We start from the raw sequence: 20,555 nt of genomic DNA on the forward strand, positions 1-20,555 counted from the left end.
CTTTCTTTGTATTCCTCCAGAACTCCCAGTCTGTGCGGAGTGACCAGTCACTCCACACAGTCCCTGAACCCTGGTACATGTCTCTCTCTCTCTGCCCCTCCCCCCCCCCCTTTGCCCCAGTAACTGCGCCCTGACTCCCTCAGTGATATTCTGAAATAAAGATTCTTTCCTTCCTGCCGCTTTCTCAATAATAGCTTCTTGAGAAAGAAGTTGATGTTGTGAGTGAGCACACACACACCCACCTCCCCCCACACACACTTCTACCTCCCCCCCCCCCCCCCCACGCCTACACACCTCCTCCACACACCTCCCCCACACCCACCTCCCACACACCTCCCCCACACCTCCCCACACACACACACCTCCCCCACACACACCTCCCCCCACATGCACACATACACACTCCCACACACCCACCTCCTCCAGACAGTCACAATCCAATAACGCTCAGAGCCAAAAGGAGGAGTTGAGTTTAATTAACACAGAGTGCAGTGAAGCCACATTACTCAACATTAAATCCAGTCTTCCATTCCTGCCTTCCCACACTCAGCGTTATACTGGAACAGTAATGGGACAGACAGAATTTATTGTGTAACGTGGAAATGTGATCCTGTGACTGTGGGGCTGCCAATAACCTCAATCTGATCCATCAACCATTATGCAACCAGGCGTGATCTATCCCCGCACTGCACACACCTTTCACAGTAACACAGTGCTCTGAAGCTTAGGAATTCTCGCGTTTACACTCAGAGAGCTGAGACTTTTGTCTGTAACAGTAAATTTTATTCATTAGTCACATGTAGGCTTACATTAACAATGCAATGAAGTTACTGTGAGAATCCCCAGTACACAGTGATTACACCAATACACCAACAACAATTTGAATTTATGTAGCACCTTTGACATAGCGCAATGTGCAAAAGCGCTCCATGAGCCATTCTCAAACAAACTCTGCCACCCAGCCACATGGGGAGATGTTAGGATGGATGACCAAAAGCATAGGCAGGAAGGTACGTTGAAAAGAGGAGAGTCAGGGGAGGGAACTCCAGAGCCCAAGACCCAGGCACCCCCACCCCCAACCCTTCCAATGGAGGGGGTGATTCGAACCAGGGGTGCTCAAGGAGTCAGATTAGGAGGAGCACAGAGAGGTATGGGGGGGCTGGAGAAGGTTACAAGGATAGGGAGGGGTAAGGCCAGGGAAGGGGTTTGAAAACAAGAAAATTAGGGAATTGGTAAAGAGGAAGGCAGTGAGCTTGGCGGGGAGAGGGGCAGGTGAGGAGAATTTAATCATCCTCACAGCGCCAGGGACCCGGGTTCAATTCCCGCCCTCAGGTCACTGTCGGAGTGGAGTTTGCACCTTCTCCCTGTGTCTGTATGAGTTGCCTCTGGGTGCTCCGGTTTCCTCCCACATGTCAAAGATGTGCGAAAAGCAAATTACTGTGGAATCTGAAACAAAAAGAGAAAATACTGGAAAAGCTCAGCAGGTCTGGCAGCATCTGTAAGGAGAGAAAAGAACTGACGTATCGAGTCCAGATGACCCTTGGTCACAGATGTGCTAAACTGTCCCTTAGTGTCAGGGGGGTTAGCAGAGTAAATACACACTCCTCCGCCTTCTTCCGTCGGGAAAAAGATGCAAAAGTCTGAGCTTACGTACCAACCGACTCAAGAACAGCTTCTTCCCTGCTACCATTAGACTTTTGAATGGACCTACCCTGCACTAAGTTGATCTTTCTCTAAACCCGAGCTATGACTCTAACACTACATTCTGCACTCTCTCCTTTCCTTCTCTATGAACGGTATGCTTTGTCTATTTAGCGCGCAAGAAACAATACTTTTCACTGTATGTTAATACATGTGACAATAATAAATCAAATCAAAACATGGTTTACGGGAATAGGGCCTGGGTGGGATTGTTGTCGGTGCAGGCTCGATGGGCCGAATGGTTCTTGGCACTGTCGGGATTCTATGAAAGGTGTGGTGCTTTATTGGAAGGTGACTTAAGAGTGCAGTAGACTTGCTGTTAAATCTCAATCCATCGTCGACTGTCCTGTTACACCAAACCAGGGTACGGTTCCTACGTCTTGCACATTTGGCTTGCTCGACGTCATTGATACAATTCCAGCCATACTGAAGTTTCCACATGTCACAAATCATCAATGTTTTATTCCAAGTCATTCTCATATTTAAAGGTAAGAAAGGAGATTTGGGAAGCTTGTTGTAGAGTCCAGACGCCTCAGGTCACTGAATTGTACAGCATTGATACTTGGGCATTGAAGCCGACCTCCTTCCATCCGACTGCTGTCCCGCTGTCACCAACACTGCGTTGCCATGCCCAGCAAGACCCTCACAGCCCGGTGTCCTCTGTCAATGTTATGCCGGCATCTTTTGCCATAGAACAGAAATGTCCTTGGCTTCGGAGCAGAGTGGAGGGAGCATCAAATTCAATGATTCTTCCAGCATCCAAAACCATCACCCTATCACAACACAAGGCAAAGAGAGATTATTGTACTTGGTAACACAGAACGCAGACACTGCTGGCGAGAGAGACAGGTTACTGAAGCTTTTCATCTTGCACTCATCAGGACAAACACAAGAGTACAAAATTTCAAACAATAACAATTTATACACAGGAGAAACAGGCACAAGAAAGGTGTTCCAGGCTTGCACCTTTTCAAAACTATCCAGGAGCTCGAGGAGCCAATAGTCCCTCTTGCTATCTCCATGGCAATGCATCAGCCAATCAGCATTGACTTGCCTATTTTCCTTAAGTATAAATTGCTGCTCCATCCGCCATTCCTGAATATCAGATCCCAATCCAGAATTATAAATAGAAAAGACTTAAACTCTGAGGCCATTTCACTATTAAAGAACCCTTGACCTTCTGAGAAAAGCCTTTGTATGGTGTGTATATGTCCACTTTCTTTATTTTTTCATGGGATATGGGCATTGTTAGCAAAGCCAGTATTTATTGCCCATCCTTAAAAAACGTTTATTTATTAGTGTCACAAATGGGCTTACATTAACACTGCAATGAAGTTACTGTGAAAATCCCCTAGTCGCCACACTCCGGCCCCTGTTTGAGTACACTGAGGGAGAATTTAGCATGGCCAGTTCACCTAACCTACACGTTTTTAGACTGTGGGAGGAAACCGGAGCACCCGGAGGAAACCCACGCAGACACGGGGAGAACATGCAAACTCCACACAGACAGTGACCCAAGCCGGGAATCGAACCTGGGTCCCTAGCACTGTGAGGCAGCAGTGCTAACCACCTGCCACCATTAATTGCCCTTAAACTGAGCATTTCTGAGGGCAGTTAACATGTCTGTGGGTCTGGAGTCACATGTAGGCCAGACCAGGTAAGGACGGCAGATTTCCTTCCTTAAAGGACATGAATGAAGCAAATGGGTTTTTCCGACAATTGGTGAAGTTTCACGGTCACTATTATTGAGACGAGCTTTCAATTGCAGATTTATTAACTGAATTCTCACTGGCTGTTGTGGTGGGATTTGAACCCATGACCCTCGGGATATTAGCCTGGGCCTCTGTGGTCCAGTGACATTAACACTATGCCACCATCTCCCCAACTTGCCCATATGTTGGCCAGTGTGGGCGGAAGTAGATGAGAGAGAAACACAGGGACAGGATGGAACTCAGCTAATCAACATCATTAACCAGATTATCTGCTCATCATCAGGTTACTGTTTGTGGGATCTTGCTGTGTGTTTATCGTATGAGGAATGGTTTGAGGACTCTGGGTCTGTACTCGTTGGGAGTTTAGAAGGATGAGGGGGGATCTTATTGAAACAGGATACTGCGAGGCCTGGATAGAGTGGACGTGGAGAAGATGTTTCCACTAGTAGGAAAAACTAGAACCAGAGGGCAGAACCTCAGGCTAAAGGGACGATCCTTTAAAACAGAGATGAGGAGGAATTTCTTCAGCCAGAGAGTGGTGAATCTGTGGAACTCTTTGCCGCAGAAGGCGGTGGAGGCCAGGTCATTGAGTGTCTTTAAGACAGAGATAGATAGGTTCTTGATGAATAAGGGGATCAGGGGTTATGGAGAAAAGGCAGGAGAATGGGGATGAGAAAAATGTCAGCCATAATTGAATGGCGGAGCAGACTCGATGGGCCAAGTGGCCTAATTCTGCTCCTATGTCTTATGGTCTTATGGTGTGTCAACTGGGTGCTGTGTTTCCTACGTTACGACAGTAACCCCACTGCAAAAGGGTATGTCATTGGCTGGACATACTCGAGGTGATGACCTAGTGGTATTATCATTTGACTATTAATTCAGAAACTCAGCGAATGTTCTGGGGACCTGGGTTCGAATCCCACCACAGCAGATGGTGGAATTCGAGTTCAATAAAAAATATCTGGAATTAAGAATCTATTGATGACCATGAATCCATTGTCGATTTTTGGAAAAACCCATCTGGTTCACCAATGTCCTTTAGGGAAGGAAATCTGTTGTCCTTACTTGGCCTACATGTGACTCCAGAGCCATAGCAATGTGGTTGACTCTCAACTGCCCTCTGAAATGGCCTAGCCAAGGGTAACTAAGGATGGGCAATAAATGCTGGCCAACCAGCGACACCCACATCCTATGAATCAATAATAAAGAACTGTGGGTGTGGGAGATGTGATGGGGTTCTTTACCTGGTGCTGTCCATGATGGTATGGAGACGGTGAGCAATGGTAAGCACAGTACACTCTGCAAACTCTCTGCGAATGGTGCTCTGGATCAGATCGTCAGTTTCGAGATCCACCGCAGCTGTGGCCTCGTCCAGAATAAGGATTTTGGATTTCCGCAGAAGTGCCCTGGCAAGGCACAGCAACTGCCGCTGTCCCACACTGAGGGGGAGAGAAGAGAATCAAACCCCAATCCCCAAAGCACAATTCACAATGACTTTCAGAAAAATTCACCAGGAGCTCTCGGGGTCAAGAGAGCAAAGTTCCTTCCTATTTTCTCTCGCTCCCTCCTTTCTCACATTCTCTCACACACGGATCCAATTTTTAATATTCTTCTGTGGAATCAGTGTCATTGGCTAGGCCAGCATGTATTGAACATCCCTAATTACCCTTGAGAAGGTGGTGGTGAGCTGCCTTCTTGAACTCACTGCAGTCCCTGTGGTGTAGGTACACCCACTGTGCTGTTAGGAAGAGAGTTTCATGTCCCACGAATGAATAAAATAAACAAAGAAAAGTACAGCACGGAAACAGGCCCTTCGGCCCTCCCAGCCCACACCTCCTGGATACATTTCTGGGTGGAGTCTCGAGAGATCCCACCAGGGTCAGCAGTGGAGCTCTGGAAGGAGACACTGCCCTGGAAATTGGACAGAGCGGGTACTCTGAATGCCACTGGCAGTGGGTGCCCACCGAGTCCCTGAGGTTGCAAATCTTGCAGAGGGTGGCATATATGAGTAACTGGTTCCCTTAACAATCATCGGTGATAACCTCAGTGACCGCTCCACGCACGCCTCTCACAAAGGGTCCTCTAACTTACCCAGTCACCCGATTATTCTGTAGCCCCATAAAACACAGCTTAATTTGCAGCCTGTGCCCAAGGGGTTAAACATTCAGGAGGAATCAGTGGCGCCGTCAAGAATTAGCGTTGCTTGAATGGCCATAAGTGCATCAGAAGCCAGACTCCAAGTATGGCAATTGGGCTGATGCTTAACGGTCTCAGCTGCGGAGGGATGTTCAGTCTCGAAATGTGTTTCCAAGTCGTGGCTGATTTCTTCACATCCCCTGCACCCCCTTTCCCTCTCCTGCTGGGAAGAGGCCGCATTGGAGACTTGCCTGTGACACACACCCCGTGTGAATCCGCAGCGCTGCGTCCTGTCAGGGATCCTCGCGAGCACTGTGCTGAGTTGTGTGAACTCACCTCTGGCTTCCCCTCAGGGTAAGAAGTTTAACAACACCAGGTTAAAGTCCAACAGGTTTATTTGGTAGCAAAAGCCACACAGGCTTTTGCTACCAAATAAACCTGTTGGACTTTAACCTGGTGTTGTTAAACTTCTTACTGTGTTTACCCCAGTCCAACGCCGGCATCTCCACATCATGATTCCCCTCAGGGTTCAGGTTGCCAGGTGCACAGCTAGTAAAGAACAAAGAACAATACAGCACAGGAACAGGCCCTTCGGCCCTCCAAGCCCGCGCCGCTCCCTGGTCCAAACTAGACCATTCTTTTGTATCCCTCTATTCCCACTCTGTTCATGTGGCTATCTAGATAAGTCTTAAACGTTCCCAGTGTGCCCGCCTCCACCACCTTGCCCGGCAGCGCATTCCAGGCCCCCACCACCCTCTGTGTAAAATACGTCCTTCTGATATCTGTGTTAAACCTCCCCCCCTTCACCTTGAACCTATGACCCCTCGTGAACGTCACCACCGACCTGGGAAAAAGCTTCCCACCATTCACCCTATCTATGCCTTTCATAATTTTATACACCTCTATTAGGTCTCCCCTCATCCTCCGTCTTTCCAGTGAGAACAACCCCAGTTTACCCAATCTCTCCTCGTAACTAAACCCCTCCATACCAGGCAACATCCTGGTAAACCTCCTCTGTACTCTCTCCAAAGCCTCCACGTCCTTCTGGTAGTGTGGCGACCAGAACTGGACACAGTATTCCAAATGCGGCCGAACCAACGTTCTATACAACTGCAATATCAGACCCCAACTTTTATACTCTATGCCCTGTCCTATAAAGGCAAGCATGCCATATGCCTTCTTCACCACCTTCTCCACCTGTGACGTCACCTTCAAGGATCTGTGGACTTGCACACCCAGGTCCCTCTGCGTATCTACACCCTTTATGGTTCTGCCATTTATCGTATAGCTCCCCCCTACATTAGCTCTACCAAAATGCATCACTTCGCATTTATCTGGATTGAACTCCATCTGCCATTTCTTTGCCCAAATTTCCAGCCTATCTATATCCTTCTGTAGCCTCTGACAATGCTCCTCACTATCTGAAGTCCAGCCAATTTCGTGTCGTCTGCAAACTTACTGATCACCCCAGTTACACCTTCTTCCAGATCGTTTATATAAATCACAAACAGCAGAGGTCCCAATACAGAGCCCTGCAGACCTCCAGCCGGAAAAAGACCCTTCCACTACCACCCTCTGATTTCTGTGACCAAGATGTGGAGATGCCGGCGTTGGACTGGGGTAAACACAGTAAGAAGTTTAACAACACCAGGTTAAAGTCCAACAGGTTTATTTGGTAGCAAAAGCCACACAAGCTTTCGGAGCTCCAAGCCCCTTCTTCAGGTGAGTGGGAATTCTGTTCACAAACAGGGCATATAAAGACACAAACTCAATTTACATGAATAATGGTTGGAATGCGAATACTTACAACTAATCAAGTCTTTAAGAAACAAAACAACGTGAGTGGAGAGAGCATCAAGACAGGCTAAAAAGATGTGTATTGTCTCCAGACAAGACAGCCAGTGAAACTCTGCAGGTCCACGCAACTGTGGGGGTTACAAATAGTGTGACATGAACCCAATATCCCGGTTGAGGCCATCCACGTGTTTGCGGAACTTGGCTATCAGTTTCTGCTCAGCGACTCTGCGCCATCGTGTGTCGCGAAGGCCGCCTTGGAGAACGCTTACCCGAATATCAGAGGCCAAATGCCCATGACCGCTGAAGTGCTCCCCAACAGTGCCCTGTTTGTGAACAGAATTCCCACTCACCTGAAGAAGGGGCTTGGAGCTCCGAAAGCATGTGTGGCTTTTGCTACCAAATAAACCTGTTGGACTTTAACCTGGTGTTGTTAAACTTCTTATTTTGTGACCAAGCCAGTTCTCCACCCATCTAGCCACCTCCCCCTTTATCCCATGAAATCCAACCTTTTGCACCAACCTACCATGAGGTACTTTGTCAAACGCTTTACTAAAGTCCATATAGACGACATCCACAGCCCTTCCCTCGTCACCCATTCTAGTCACTTCTTCAAAAAGCTCCACCAGGTTAGTGAGGCATGACCTCCCTCTCACAAAACCATGCTGACTATCGTGAATGAGTTTATTCCTTTCTAAATGCGCATACATCCTATCTCTAAGAATCCTCTCCAACAACTTCCCTACCACGGACATCAAGCTCACTGGCCTATAATTACCCGGGTTATCCTTCCTACCCTTCTTAAATAACGGGACCACATTAGCTATCCAGCAATCCTCTGGGACCTCACCTGTGCCCAGTGGTGAGACAAAGATTTGTGTCGGAGGCCCAGCGATTTCATCTCTCGTCTCCCTGAGCAGCCTTGGATAGATTCCATCAGGCCCTGGGGATTTGTCAGTCTTTATATTCTCTAAAAAACCTAACACTTCCTCCCTTGTAATGGAGATTTTCTCTAACGGTTCAACACTCCCCTCCGAGACACTCCCAGTCAACACATCCCTCTCCTTTGTGAATACCGACACAAAGTATTCATTTAGGATCTCCCCTACTTCTTTGGGCTCTAAACATAATTCCCCACTTTTGTCCCTGAGAGGTCCGATTTTTTCCCTGACAACCCTTTTGTTCCTAACGTATGAATAAAATGCCTTGGGATTCTCCTTAATCCTGACTGCCAAGGACATTTCGTGACCCCTTTTTCCCTTCTAATTCCTCGTTTAAGTTCTTTCCTACTTTCTTTGTATTCCTCCAGAGCTCCCTCCGTTTTTAGCTGCCTGGACCTAACGTACGCCTCTCTTTTCTTTTTGACCAGTCCCTCAATTTCCCTGGTTATCCATGGTTCTCGAATCCTACCCTTCCTATCCTTTTTTACAGGCACATGCCTGTCCTGTAGCCCTAACAACTGTTCCTTAAAAGACTCCCACATGCCAGATGTGGATTTACCCTCAAACAGTCTCTCCCAATCAACAGTTGCCAATTTCTGCCTAATCCCACTAAAGTTAGCCTTCCCCCAATTCAACACCTTACCCTTGGGACACCACTCATCCTTTTCCATCGCTATCCTAAAGCTAACAGAATTGTGGTCACTATTTGCCACATGTTCCCCTACTGAAACTTTGAAGACCTGACCGGGCTCATTCCCCAGTACCAGGTCCAGTATAGCCCCCTCTGTAGTCGGGCTATCTACATATTGTTCCAAAGAACCTTCCTGTACGCATTTTACAAATTCCTCCCCATTCAGAGTCCCAGCTCTCAGCGATTTCCAGTCTATACCAGGGAAATAGAAGTCTCCCACTGCAACAACCCTATTTTTCCTGCACCTATCCAGTATCTCCTGACATATCCGTTCTTCCACTTCCCTTGGGCTGTTGGGGGGCCTGTAGTATACCCCCAACATAGTGACTGCGCCCTTCCTGTTTCTGAGCTCCACCCACAGTGACTCGTTACACGACCCCTCTGAATTGTCCTCCCTCTGCACCACTGTAATATGCTCTCTAACTAATACTGCTACTCCCCCTAAAGGCAGTTGTAAATCACACCGTTCTGAAGATGCCGAGGTGGGATTTAAACTGGATACGGTGGGGGTGATTTCGGTGTGTGGCCATAATAATGAGATGCAAATTTATTCAAATTAAGTTCCTGACATTTGACAGCACGAAACGCGGCCCTCCATTGACGGGGGTGGAGGGGAGGAGGGTGGAGGCGTGAGGAGGAGACGGACACCATCACATCCTGGATTTCCGTCACTGGGAAACGTGACCACGACATTCTCACAAGATTTTCCGATCTCACTGCTGAACAAGTCTAGCCTCGACCAACCACAGAAACTCCCCCACATCGTGAACCATGGTCATCCCTTCCCCATCTCTGATTGGCTGTCAGCACTCCGGCTCTGAGGGTTGAGCCCAGTTCCATAGGAAGTTCACTTTGACACTACAACCAAAAGCCTCTGCACCTTCCCAAGCAGCCTGGCTCCTGCCCCTCCGATTGGCCAGTACTGAACATACCTGAGATTCTCTCCTCCCTCGGACACCTCATGCTGGAGCTGGCTGGATAATCCGGCAGCGTATTGCTTCAGGTGAGCCAGCTCCAAAGATCTCCACACTTCCTCATCCGTGTATCTGTTGAATGGGTCCAGGTTCATCCGGATCGTACCCGAGAACAGGATGGGATCCTGAGAACAAAAGAATTGAGGTGTTTCAGTGGATTCCACTGCACTCAACTCCCCAAATCGAACATTCCCAACTTATAGGGTGAGATTTGCAAACATGTCATCTGAAAGACGTGCTGGTAAGGACATTGGCCGTGCTAAATTCTCCCTCAGTGTACCCGAACAGGTGCTGGAGTGTGGCAACTAGGGGATTTTCACAGTAACTTCATTGCATAATATAAGCCTACTCATGGCACTAATAAATAAACTTAAACTTAAAATACAATTTAAGAAAGTTATCAACAACTTAGGAAGGGTGCAGAGAAGATTGTGCTTTTGTCCTTTGAGTAGGTGGAGAGACTGGGAATGTTCTGTTCAAATCTTAATTATGATAATGAGGTTCGCAAAACCCATGGTGAGGGGCTGTTCCCAGCCATTGGAGGGTCAGTAAAGCAGGAGAAACAGAGTTCAAATAAGTGACAAAAGACAAAAGGGAAGATAGAGTCATAGAGGTTTACAGCATGGAAACAGGCCCCTTGGCCCAACTTGTCCATGCCGCCCTTTTTTTAAAAAAACCGCGAAGCTAATCCCAATTGCCCGCATTTGTCCCATATCCCTCAATACCCATCGTACCCATGTAACTATCTAAATGCTTTTTAAAAGACAAAATTGTACCCGCCTCTACTACTGCCTCTGGCAGCGTATTCCAGACACTCACCTCCCTCTGTGTGAAAAAATTGCCCCTCTGGACACTTTTGTATCTCTCTCCTCTCACCTTAAACCTGTGCCCTCTAGTTTTAAACATCCCTACCTTTGGGAAAAGATATTGACTATCTAGCTGATCTGTGCCCCTCATTATTTTGTAGAGCCGTACAATATCACCCCTAAGCCTCCTACGTTCCAGAGAAAAAAGTCCCAGTCTATCCAGCCTCTCCTTATAACTCAATCCATCAAGTCCCGATGGCATCCTAGTAAATCTTTTCTGCACTCTTTCTAGTTTAATAATATCCTTTCTATAATAAGGTGACCAGAATTGTACACACTATTCCAAGTGTGGCCTTACCAATGTCTTGTACAACTTCAACAAGACGTCCCAACTCCTGTATTCAATGTTCTGACCGATGAAACCAAGCATGCCGAATGCCTTCTCCACCATTCTGTCCACCTGTGACTCCACTTTCAAGGAGCTATGAACATGTACCCCGAGATCTCTTTGTTCTGTAACTTTCCCCAACGCCCTACCATTAACAGAGTAAGTCCTGCCCTGGTTCAATCAACCAAAATGCATCACCTCGCATTTGTCTAAATTAAACTCCATCTGCCATTCGTCAGCCCACTGGCCCAATTGATCAGGATCCCGTTGCAATTGGAGATAACTTTCTTCACTGTCCACCATGCCACCAATCTTGGTGTCATCTGCAAACTTACTAACCATGCCTCCTATATTCTCATCCAAATCATTAATATAAATGACAAATAACAGTGGACCCAGCACTGGTCCCTGAGGCACACCGCTGGTCACAGGCCTCCAGTTTGAAAAACAATTCTCTACAACCACCCTCTGGCTTCTGTCAAGAAGCCAATTTTGTATCCATTTAGATACCTCACCCTGGATCCCATGAGACTTAACCTTATGTAACAACCTACCATGCGGTACCTTGTCAAAGCCTTTGCAGTGATGGAGAGACATTTTTTAAAAGTGCAGCGAGGAATGTATTGCCTGACTTTCAAAAGTTTCAATAAATTGGGGGTGGGATTTACCCAGTGATGGGGAAAGAGTTGAGAGTGCTGGGACTGATTGCTCTTTCCAAGAGCTGCCACCAACACGATGGGCCGAATGGCCTCCTGTACCATATGATTTAATATAAAGCTGGGAGGAAGATGACGTGAAGGTTGCTCTGACACCTGATGTCCGCAGCCTAACAGAGCACTGAGCTTCCAGATTGAATCTCTGACTCACACCGGCTCTGCTGATTGGGTTATTGAGGAGAATCAGCCAGGATTCCTGCTCCTGAATTCTATCCAGTGAAAGATGTGGCCATCGGGTCATGTCAAGGTTGTCACAGAAAAACAATCCCAATTTATATTACACGCTAAAAGGATGCTGATTGGTTGGCAAGTCCACTCTTATTGGCTGTTACTATGGAGAAAGCAATGGGGAACTATAGGCTCCACAAGCTTAAAAAAGGCACAAGGTTCAAATGTAAATGAGTCACGTTACAGAGGTCAATGGATTATCTTAAATTGATGGTTAGTGTTTTACTGATTAGTGTCACAGGTAGGCTTACATTAACACTGCAATGAAGTTACTGTGAAAATCCCCTAGTCGCCACACTCCAAGGCCTGTTCAGGTACACTAAGGGAGAATTTAGCACGGCCAATGCACCTAACCAGCACATCTTTCAGACTGTGGGAAGAAACCGGAGCACCTGGAGGAGACCCACGCAGACACGGGGAGTATGTGCAAGCTCCACACAGTTACCCAAGCCAGGACCCTCCCACCCAACTTTGTATCATCTGCAAATTTGGAGATAATACATTCAGTTCCCTCTTCCAAATCATTAATGTATAATCTGAACAGTTGGGGTCCCAGCACAGAACCCTGCGGAACCCCACTAGTCACTGACGGCTAATCAGAAAATGACCCATTTATGCCAGCTCTTTGCTTCCTATCTGCTAACCAGCTTTCCATCCATGTCAAGATATTACCTACAATCCCATGTGCTTTAACTTTACATAGTAGTATCTGTTATGTGAGACCTTGTCGAAAGCCTTCTGAAAGTTTAAATAAGCCACATCCACTGGTTCTCCTCAGTCAACTCTACTAGTTACATCCTCAAAGAATTCCAATAGATTCCTCAAGCATGATTTCCCTTTTGTAAATCCATGCTGACTTTGTCTGATTATATCACTGCCTTCCGAATGCTGAGTTATGAAATCCTTGATAATGGACTTTAGCAACTTCCCCAGTGCACTCTCTCCTTTCCTTCTCTATGAACGGTATGCTTTGTTTGTATAGCAAGCAAGAAACAGTATTTTTCACTGTACACTACTACATGTGACAATAATAAATCAAGTCAAATCAGTACCAACATTGGGCTGACTGGTCTATAGTTCCCTGTTTTCTCTCTACCTCCCTTTTTGAATAGTGGGCTTACATTAGCTACCCTCCAATCTATAGGAAGCAGCCCAGAGTCTAAATGACCACCAGTAGATCATTAACAATGAATGAAATAAAATCTTTTGCTGATGAATATGGTGTGACCTCCCAGCGTCTGATCAATATCAATCCCTCAACCAACATCACAGAGGAGCAGACGATCTGTTCATTATCACATCAATGTTTGTGGGATCTTACTGTGCAAAAAGCAGTTATCACCTTTCTCAACATTACACCAGTAACAACATTTCAAAACACCTTCGGACATTCTGAGCTGGTGAAAGGTGCTATGGAAATGCAAAAGCCTCCTTACCTGTGGGATGATGGTGAGTCTCTGTCTCAGATCCTGCAGCCCAATGCTGGAGATGTCCAGTCCGTCAATGAGGATCTTCCCTCCAGCTGATTCAATGATGCGGAATAGACAGTTGGCCAAAGAGGATTTGCCAGCCCCAGTCCTACCCACAATGCCAATCTGCAGCAGATAGAGAGAGAGAAATATCATCAGATACCTGTCTGAGACAGAGACACACACACCTGTCTGAGACAGAGAGACACACACCTGTCTGAGACAGAGAGTCACACTCCTGTCTGAGACAGAGAGACACACACCTGTCTGAGACAGAGAGACACACTCCTGTCTGAGACAGAGAGACACACTCCTGTCTGAGACAGAGAGACACACTCCTGTCTGAGACAGAGACACACACACCTGTCTGAGACAGAGAGACACACTCCTGTCTGAGACAGAGAGACACACTCCTGTCTGAGACAGAGAGACACACTCCTGTCTGAGACAGAGAGACACACACCTGTCTGAGACAGAGAGACACACTCCTGTCTGAGACAGAGACACACACACCTGTCTGAGACAGAGAGACACACTCCTGTCTGAGACAGAGAGACACACACCTGTCTGAGACAGAGAGACACACTCCTGTCTGAGACAGAGAGACATACTCCTGTCTGAGAGAGAGAGAGAGCAGACACGCACATGGTTAAGAGAGTTCAGATACTGCCCCTATTCAAAATAATTTTAATAGACAAAGTAATGATTTGGTAATGTAGAATTTGAGTATTGCTGTGTAGGAGTCAAGCTGATGATTTTCATCTTGTGCTTATCAGGTTAGAATGGCGGGGCAGGCTCGAAGGGCCAGATGGCCTACTCCTGCTCCTATTTCTTATGTTCTTATGATAGATTCTCAACAATACCAGTTGTGGAACAACAATTAAAACTACACATGAAGAGTGGTGTTGGCTATGTTCTTAATGGGGACACTCCCTTGTGAAAGCTATTCGACTGTGCAGTGCATCATAACTTTAACTGGACAGCAATGGGGAGTGGGAAACCCCATGCATTCATTTATCCCCCAGTCTCTCCCTTGACTCGGGGATGAGGTGGTGGATTGGAACATCCTCAAATCATCTATCATCACACAGATCACGGATCAATCCGGGTATAGAGGAATATGGGCCAAATGGGATTAGTTTAGAGGTTTAAAAAAAGGCGGCATGGACAAGTTGGGCCGAAGGGCCTGTTTCCATGCTGTAAACCTCTATGACTCTGTGACTCTATGACAGACAGCTCCTGGTCTGGTCAGGGAACTTACTGATCCAACAAGATTGCCCAATTTGCAAACAAAAAATGTGTTTTGAGAAAAGAACCCAAACGTGGCAAGACAAGTTGAGAAGATTGTTATAAACGCCTTTGGGATTCTTAACTTTATGAATGGGGACACTGAAATAACTCCTCAGAGCCCGGTGTCCCTTCACCAGATTCCCTTTAGTTACAAACTCAATTCCACTCCTAAGAGTGTTTCAGGTACAAAGTCAGAATCCAGAGTATCAGTGGAGTCTTAGACTCAGAGGTTTACAGCATGGAAACAGGCCCTTCGGACCAACTTGTCCATGCCACCCAATATTTAACAACTAAGCTAGTCCCAATTGCCTGCATTTGGCCCATATCCCTCTATACCCATATATGCCCTGACACCGCTCAATATATATGCAGATTGGACTCCCTGATTGGGCAGACAACCATTACCAATCTTTTTGTCACAAGCAATCATTACCTCAATCAGGGAACTCATACTCCAAGAGGCCCACCTCATGGGCCTCATTGAGGTCATTATAGGCACAGAGTACAAAACAAGGAGGTTAGGGCATCATATTTCACTGGTTAGACCTCATCTGGAGCAGTTTGTCCAAATCTGATCACCTGAATTTTGAGAGGATGTCAAGGCCTTAGCAAGGGTGCAAGATGAAGTTTATCAGGATGATACCATGGAGGGATCAGAAAAGCTGCGATTGTTCTCCTTACAGTGCAGATTGTCAAGAAGAAATTTAACAGACGTGTTCAAAATTATTAAGAGCTTTGATAGAGAATAAGGCCCAGTGGCAGCACTGCTGCCTCACAGCGCCAGGGACCTGGGTTCGAATCCCGACTTGGGTCACTGTCTGTGTGGAGTCTGCACGTTCTCCCCGTGTCTGCGTGGGTTTCCTCCAGGTGCTCCAGTTTCCTCCCACAGTCTGAAAGACGTGCTGGTTAGATGGATTGGCCGTGCTAAATTCTCCCTCAGTGTACCCAAACAGGCGCGGGAGTGTGGCGACTGGGGGATTTTCACAGGAACTTCATTGCAGTGTTAATGTAAGCCTACTTGTGACACTAATAAATAAACTTTGAAACTTCAAAACTGTTCCCAGTGGCAGGAGGATTGAGGACCAGAGGCCCCAGATTTCAGGTAATTAGTGATAGAACCAGCGGGGGCAAGGAGGAGAGTTTTGTTTTTGGGGAATGAGTTATGGTCTGGAATGTGCTGACGGCAAGGCCGGTGGATTGAATAGTAACTTCCAAAAAGGAATAAATGGGAGAAAGGTCAAATTTGATGAGGAAGAGCCGGGGCAGTGGGACCAATTGGATAGTTCTTTCAGAATGCCATCATAGACACGATGGGCCGAATGGCCGCCTTCTGAACTGTCAGATGAGTTTATTTTCATTTTGGTTTTACCTTTTCATTTGCGCTGATGTCACAGGTGAGACCGTGAAGAACCAGGTCCAGCTCTGGCCTGTACCGTGCCTGATAATCCAAGAATTTAACCTCCCCCTTCGCCGGCCAATCCTTTTCTGGTCGATGGTCCATGACCCAAGGAGCCTGGGAGGAAACACATTTTTAAAAATCATTAAAAAAATATTTCTTTTTATTTACTAAAATTGATAAAAATCCCCAATTTCCTCTCTGGACCATTGTGAATAATGAGCTAAGGGGGAGAGCGCCTCCAAAAGGTCGTGAATTAGCCCAATCCATCACGCAAACCAGCCTCCCATCCATTGACACTGTCTACACTTCCCGCTGCCTCGGCAAAGCAGCCTGCATAATCAAGGACCCCATGCACCCTGGACATTCTCTCTTCCACCATTTTCCAGCAGGAGAAAGATACAAAAGTCTGAGGTCACGTACCAACCGACTCAAGAACAGCTTCTTCCCTGCTGCCATCAGACTTTTGAATGGACCTACCTCACACTAAGTTGATCTTTCTCTACACCCTAGCTATGACTGTAACACTACATTCTGCACCCTCTCTATTCCTTCTCTATGAACTGTATGCTCTGTCTGTATAGCGCGCAAGAAACAATACTTTTCACTGTATGTTAATACATGTGACAACAAATTAAATCAAATCAAAATCCTATATATCAATTCACTAGAGCTGCACTCAATCTCCCAGCTCTCTCAATCCTCAGATAGTTATGTTGGGTTGGGGTGAGTTGGAGGTTGGGGGGGGATTCCTCACTGCGATTCCTCTCAGAAACCTAAAACAGAGAACATGCATTTCAAACAAGACCGAGGGAATTCTCCCGGTGTCCTGGCACCAAGAATTATCCCTCAGTCAACACGAGGTAAAATGAAAGCAGATAAAGCAGTCATTATCTCGTTGTACTTTGCAGTGCTGTACACTTGCTGTAACTCAGGGCAGTTCCTGCCCTTCCGGTCTCGGACATTATTGCCTGTCCCACTGCTGTTCCCAATTCCGGGAACCCTGTGTTCTTTTCCCTATTCATTCCCAGCACTCCATTCCGGATACCTCATTGTCCAGTTTGGTATATTCGGACACTCTCTCCACAGACACAATGTTGGTCTCCAGCTCAGCTGTCTGTCTGACAAGCCAGTTCAATGCTTGGGTCACCTGGAGGGAGGTGGACAGAAAAACAATTGATGAAAGGAAGCATTCGAGGAATGGACAGAGTGGCTCAGCTCACTGACTGACAACATTCACCAGAGTTAAACTAGGCCGTGCCACAGTCCAGGGCAACACGCTGCACTCCACAGGGGCACAGGGCATAGCTCTGTAACTGCACTTTCTCACACGGTTACACGATGGGCTCTGTGTCTTTGCGATCCAGATACAGTGATGGGACGGGGGTCTGTGATTCCCCCACACGGTGATGGGACGTGGGTCTGTGATTCCCCCACACGCTGATGGGACGGGGGTCTGTGACTCCCCCACACGGTGATGGGACGGGGGCCTGTGATTCCCCCACACGGTGATGGGACGTGGGTCTGTGATTCCCCCACTCGGTGATGGGACGGGGGTCTGTGATTCCCCCACACGGTGATGGGACGGGGGTCTGTGATTCCCCCACACGGTGACGGGACGCGGGTCTGTGATTCCCCCACACGGTGATGGGACGGGGGTCTGTGATTCCCCCACATGGTGATGGGACGGGGGTCTGTGATTCCCCCACACGGTGATGGGATGGGGGTCTGTGATTCCCCCACACGGTGATGGGACGGGGGTCTGTGATTCCCCCACACGGTGATGGGATGGGGGTCTGTGACTCCCCCACACGGTGATGGGACGGGGGGTCTGTGACTCCCCCACACGGTGATGGGACGGGGGGTCTGTGATTCCCCCAAACGGTGATGGGATGGGGGTCTGTGACTCCCCCACACGGTGATGGGACGCGGGTTTGTGACTCCCCCACACGGTGATGGGATGGGGGTCTGTGATTCCCCCACACGGTGATGGGATGGGGGTCTGTGACTCCCCCACACGGTGATGGGACGCGGGTTTGTGATTCCCCCACACGGTGATGGGACGGGGGTCTGTGACTCCCCCACACGGTGATGGGACGGGGGTCTGTGACTCCCCCACACGGTGATGGGATGCGGGTCTGTGATTCCCCCACGCAAAGAGATTGAGGGCAAGCATATGGAATCCTTCGCTTAGGTGCCCTGGAAACAGACCGTCAGACCATAAGATATAGGAGCAGAATCAGGCCATTCGGCCATCGAGTCTACCCCGCCATTCGATCGTGGCTGATAATACTTTTTTTATTCATTCACGGGATGTGAGCATTGCTGACTAGCCCAACACTTGCTGCCCATCCCTAATTGCCCTTGAGAAGGTGGTGGTGAGCTGCCTTCTTGAACCGCTGCTGTCCATGTGGTGTAGGTACACCCACAGTGCTGTTAGGGAGGGAGCTCCAGGATTTTGACCCGGTGACAGTGAAGGAACAGCGATATATTTCCAAGTCAGGATGGTGAGTGGCTCGGAGGGGAACCTCCAGGTGGTGGTGTTCCCATGTGCCTGCTACCCTTGTCCATCTAGATGATAGCAGTAGTGGGTTTGGAAGGTGCTATTGGTGGTGAGGCAGCACCTTCCATTGGCACTGGAGCAAGAAGCCACACAGACTCCCTCACTCAATCTGAGGGAAATGTGTCAAGACAAATAACTTTAGAATTTGAACTGGAAATGTAGATAAATATTCTCCTGTATAGAGCTCTGAGGATATGGGATACGGCCACAGAGTCTGGGACAGTCAGGATTCGGGAACACTTGAAGAAAGTCAATCTGTGAAGAAGTGGGAATGATTACCATGTGTGGGATTAGATAGCAGATAGCTCTCGCAGGGAAGTTAGCACAGGAAACGGGGTGGACCCAAATGGCCTCCCATGGCAACATTTCTACAATTCTAGAATAACCCATCCCAGATTAAAACAAAGGCTTTTTATTATTCATTGTAGGGATGTGGGGAATACTGGCATTGGTGGCACCAGTTGCCCCTCACTAGCTGCCCTTGGTACAGTACAAGGTGGATGTTAAAGTACTGCTAGTCCCAATAACTTTAAGCATCTCAACTTCAAGAGGGTCACGGGATGAGCTGGGTGGAAAGGAAACTTCTATTCTGAGGGGTTTGGAACAAAACATTTAGAAATGTTGGAACATCTGAATCAACCCGGCATGGTGGCACAGTGGTTAGCGCTGCTGCCTCACAGCGCCAGGGACCCGGGTTCGATTCTGGCCTCGGGTCACTGTCTGTGTGGAGTCTGCATGTTCTTCCCGTGTCTGCGTGGGTTTCCTCCGGGTGCTCCGGCTTCCTCCCACAGTCCAAAGATGTGCAGGTTAGGTCGATTGGCCATGCTAAATTGACCGCAGTGTCAGGGGATTAGCAGGGTAAATATGTGGGGTTATGGGGATAGGGCCTGGGTGGGTTTGTGGTCGTTGCAACTCGATGGGCCGAATGGTCTCCTTCTGCACTGTAGGGATTCTATGAACCCAACCAGTACACTTCTGCAATTACTTACATTTAATGCGTATGAAATGGAGAGGCCAACCAGGCCACTATCCAGATTGCCTCTGGATAAAACAGCAAAGAGAGCAGCAAAGAACACCACTAAATTGCCAACAAACTCCAGACGGATCGCAAGCCATCTGTAAGGAAACAGAAGGTGATGAGTACCTTACAGCGACAGTGGAACAGATTGCCAAAGGTACACAGGGGTTAAATATCAACACATCTGATACAGCTCCTTATATGGGCATCTCAGCAACAACCCAAAACATTTCACACACAGTGAGCTATCCAGGTGACAATGTGATCCATTTGGTAGCCTCTCCTAGCTCCCGGTCAGAAGGTTCCGGGTTCAATTCCCACTCCAGTGACCTGATGGAAAATGAGTGCGTACTGTCAGAGGAAAATCTACCCCCCCCCCCCCTTCGTCCCTCTTGTCTAACAAATTAAAATCCACCCAGCCTCAGGTTGCCCCTGCTGCTTAAAGGTGAGGAGATTTAATCGAGGCGTTCAGAGTTCTGCGGGGTTCCAGCTGAGTAGAGGGGGAGTCACATCTTTTACTGGCTGGGGGTTCGGCGATGAGAGGACACAGATTTTAACACGATTGGCAGGAGGAGAAAAGTGGGAGGATGAGGATTGTGTTTTTATCCTGTCCGTTGCCGTGATCTGGAACTCAATTCAAGAGGAATTTTCAAAATGAAATTGGATAAAGACTCAGAAAGGAAACAGTTGGAGAGTGATGGGGAAAGAGGGCACTGGGACTAATTGAATAGC

At 47.7% G+C, this 20,555-nt stretch overlaps 1 protein-coding gene across 1 annotated transcript in view; it reads right to left on the bottom strand.

Annotated features, from left to right (window-relative positions):
* Nucleotides 1–1,871: 1,871 nt before the first annotated feature.
* abcc2 (ATP binding cassette subfamily C member 2) overlaps nucleotides 1,872–20,555 on the bottom strand; it is a 109,805-nt gene continuing 91,121 nt past the window's right edge. Inside the window, exons 26-32 of the mRNA XM_078223078.1 lie at nucleotides 19,795–19,921; nucleotides 17,291–17,392; nucleotides 16,216–16,359; nucleotides 13,524–13,682; nucleotides 9,908–10,074; nucleotides 4,658–4,852; nucleotides 1,872–2,474 (exon numbers count right to left, since the gene is read on the bottom strand). Coding sequence (XP_078079204.1) covers nucleotides 2,345–2,474; nucleotides 4,658–4,852; nucleotides 9,908–10,074; nucleotides 13,524–13,682; nucleotides 16,216–16,359; nucleotides 17,291–17,392; nucleotides 19,795–19,921 — 1,024 coding nt within the window. The 3' untranslated portion in view covers nucleotides 1,872–2,344. The remainder of the gene's footprint in view (nucleotides 2,475–4,657; nucleotides 4,853–9,907; nucleotides 10,075–13,523; nucleotides 13,683–16,215; nucleotides 16,360–17,290; nucleotides 17,393–19,794; nucleotides 19,922–20,555) is intronic.

The sequence above is a fragment of the Mustelus asterias genome, chromosome 11 (assembly GCF_964213995.1).
Source record: "Mustelus asterias chromosome 11, sMusAst1.hap1.1, whole genome shotgun sequence".
Classification (NCBI taxonomy): Eukaryota; Metazoa; Chordata; class Chondrichthyes; order Carcharhiniformes; family Triakidae; genus Mustelus; species Mustelus asterias.